This window comes from Miscanthus floridulus, chromosome 2 (genome assembly GCF_019320115.1).
Source record: "Miscanthus floridulus cultivar M001 chromosome 2, ASM1932011v1, whole genome shotgun sequence".
Taxonomy (NCBI): Eukaryota; Viridiplantae; Streptophyta; class Magnoliopsida; order Poales; family Poaceae; genus Miscanthus; species Miscanthus floridulus.
The window spans coordinates 82,846,416-82,849,245 of NC_089581.1; the positions used below are offsets into that span (position 1 = coordinate 82,846,416).

Sequence of the window (2,830 nt, forward strand, 5' to 3'; positions counted from 1 at the left end):
GGAAAGGGACTTTTGGGCATGCTTTATTCAAACCGGTGTAGTCTACACACATCCTCCACTTCCCATTTTTCTTCTTAACTAATACAGGATTAGCTAACCACTCTGGATGTGACACTTCCTTGATGAATCTAGCCGCCAAAAGCTTCTACACCTCCTCGCTGATGGCCCTGCGCTTCTCCTCGTTGAATCAGTGCAGGCACTGCTTCACTGGTCTGGAACTGGCCTAGATGTCCAAGGCATGCTCGGCGACCTCCCTTGGTATGCCCAGCATGTCCAAGGGACTCCACGCAAATACATCGGCATTTGTGTGAAGGAAGTCGACGAGCATGGCTTCCTATTTGATGTCGAGGGTGGCGCTGATCCTCAGCGCCCATTCGTCAGGGCAGGTGGGGTCGACCGAGATGAGCTTGATGGCCTCCACAGGCTCAAAAGTCCTAGCACGATGCTTGGAATTAGGCGCCTCACTACCAAGTCGGTCAAGGTAGACGATGAGGGTCTCGGCCTCTATGAGAGCCTCAGCGTACTTGATGCATTTGACGTCACAGTCATATGCATGCTCATATGTGGACTCGACAGTGATGACGTCGTTGGGACCCGACATCTTGAGCTTGAGGTAGGTGTAGTTGGGGACCACCATGAACTTGGCGTAGCACGGTCGCCCCAGGATGGCATGGTATGTTCTCTTGAACCCAACCGCCTCGAAGGTGAGGACCTCCTTGCGGTAGTTGGAGGGTGTGCCAAAGTAGATGGGCAGGTCGATGCGCCTGAGGGGTCGCATGTGTTTCCCCAGAACGATGCCGTGGAAAGGCGTGGCGTCACCCCGGAGCTACGACCGGTTGAGCTCCAAGAGCTCCAGGGTGTTGGCATAGAGGATGTTGAGGCTGCTACCTCCGTCCATCAACACCTTAGTGAGCCGGGTGTTCCTGATGATCGGTCGACAACAAGTGGGTACTACCCAGGATTTGGAACATGATTGGGGTGGTCATCTCGATCAAAGGTGATCGCCTCCTGAGACTAGTCGAGGTATCGGGGAGTGGTCACCTTAACCGAGAAGACCTCCTGGAATTCCCTCTTTCGCTGGCGCGCCGTGAGGCACGCTGAAGGCCTACCAAAGATCATGAAGGCGTTGTGCACCTCGGAGAACCCGTCGTCCTTATCATTGTCCCTATCACTAGCGTCCCTCATCTTGGCGTCATCATTGGGGAGCCCAAGCTTGGCATAGTAATGCTAGAGCATGGTGCACTCTTTGAGGGTGTGCTTCACCGAGCCCTGGTGATACGGGTAGGGTTTCTTAAGCATATCGTCGAAGAGCCCAGGGCCTCGGGGATTCTTGCGATCTGTGGCTATGACTAGACCGGCCTCGAGGACCACTTGCTTCCCCTGGCAACCCTTTTTCTTTTTCTTAGGGAGGCAGGGAGCCAAGGCTGTAACACCCCAGGTGTTTGTCACCAGTTAAGCAATGGGTTTGAGCTCAAACATGGCATATTAAGTGATGATGAAGATGTCAAGGTCAAACCTATAGAAACGAGTCCCCAACCTAAACTTGGATATTGCACCTTTGCTCGCCTATAGACCCCTTTTCAAGATATATGCTTGGGTGGTGTGATTGAGATATCTTCATGTGTCTCACATCAATACCCATCTATATGGATCACTGGAAAAGTTTCATGAAGTTTGGAATCAAAAAGTCACATGAAATGATAAGTTATATCCTTATTGGAATGACTTTACTAAGTGCTTGAATTGCACTATTAAGTGAATGGAAATGTAGGTCATCAACCAAACCTTGCAACCTTGCCCAAATGACTCTAATTGAACTCCACAATAAAAGTCATGAAGGGTTCGTGTTGAGCAGAGATCAAGAAAATGCATCAATCGGTCTAAAACTCAGATTTAAGCTTTACCGTGAGGCTACTTTGACTTGGTTTGAACTGTGGCTTGGAGTCTTTTCATGGTAGTGGAACCTAAATAAAAGTTGGATTCCATATTATGTACAACAAACTTTATTTTTGGACCAAGAGCTAGATCAGCTTGTAAGCAAGTCAAACCGAGGCTCAAACTTTGAATCAGCAGCTGTTTTCAGCACTTGAAATTTTTCTAAGTCTAGGAACGGGAATTTCAGTTTCAGGTTAGCTTATTTGGTGCTCTGTATCTCCCAAACCAAGCTGAACCAATTCATGAACCTTTAATAGAAGTTGTAGTACTCCCATAGATATACAACTTGTATTACTGACATTTTTGCTGAAACTAGATGTACTAGAGAGTAGAAGAGGGAGAAGAATGCGGTTTCAGTCAGCCCGTAACTGAACTGCAGAATTCGGTTTTGAGGTACCCTCCTTTGAAGATCCATATCTCCAAATCTAGGCCGACTTAGCTCTTGATCCTTAAGGCAATATTGTTCACCTCACATAGATGTACAACTTTGCCTCTTGTTCCTTGATCATAGGACCACCGGATCGGGAGTTATAGGACGGGAAATTCGGAGTTTCAGTTGTACTTTCGCGGTGGTATTTGATCAAGTTCATTCAGTTCGGAAGTTTTGTACGTGGCCGATTGTTCTGAAGCTTGATGCCGCGTGGCGTCCCAGCTCGCTGTCCGTTCGCCACCTTGCCATCGCGTGTCGCTTTAGTAGCCGAGCTCGAGCCCTGTTCCTGACCTCTCCATTCACAGTCCCTCACTTGCCTTCTGGAGCCTGCTCGCGCTGAGCACAGGCCGTGCTTGCCATGGCCGCCATGGCCAGGCGGAGCTCCTTGCTGCTGCAGCTGCTGCGCTCTTCCTCTGTCTCAACTAAGCGCAGCACCACATCCCTCAGCTCTCGCCGCACCTCCAC

At 49.5% G+C, this 2,830-nt stretch overlaps 1 protein-coding gene across 1 annotated transcript; it reads right to left on the reverse strand.

The window, feature by feature from the left end:
- Positions 1–334: 334 nt before the first annotated feature.
- LOC136536760 (uncharacterized) lies at positions 335–778 on the reverse strand. Its single transcript, XM_066528947.1, has one exon. It carries the CDS (start codon positions 776–778, stop codon positions 335–337), a length of 444 nt encoding a protein of 147 aa, XP_066385044.1.
- Positions 779–2,830: the final 2,052 nt, after the last annotated feature.

Coding starts and splice junctions, on each gene's coding strand:
- LOC136536760 (XM_066528947.1), bottom strand. CDS start 778: ATGCGACCCCTCAGGCGCATCGACCTGCCCATCTACTTTGGCACACCC.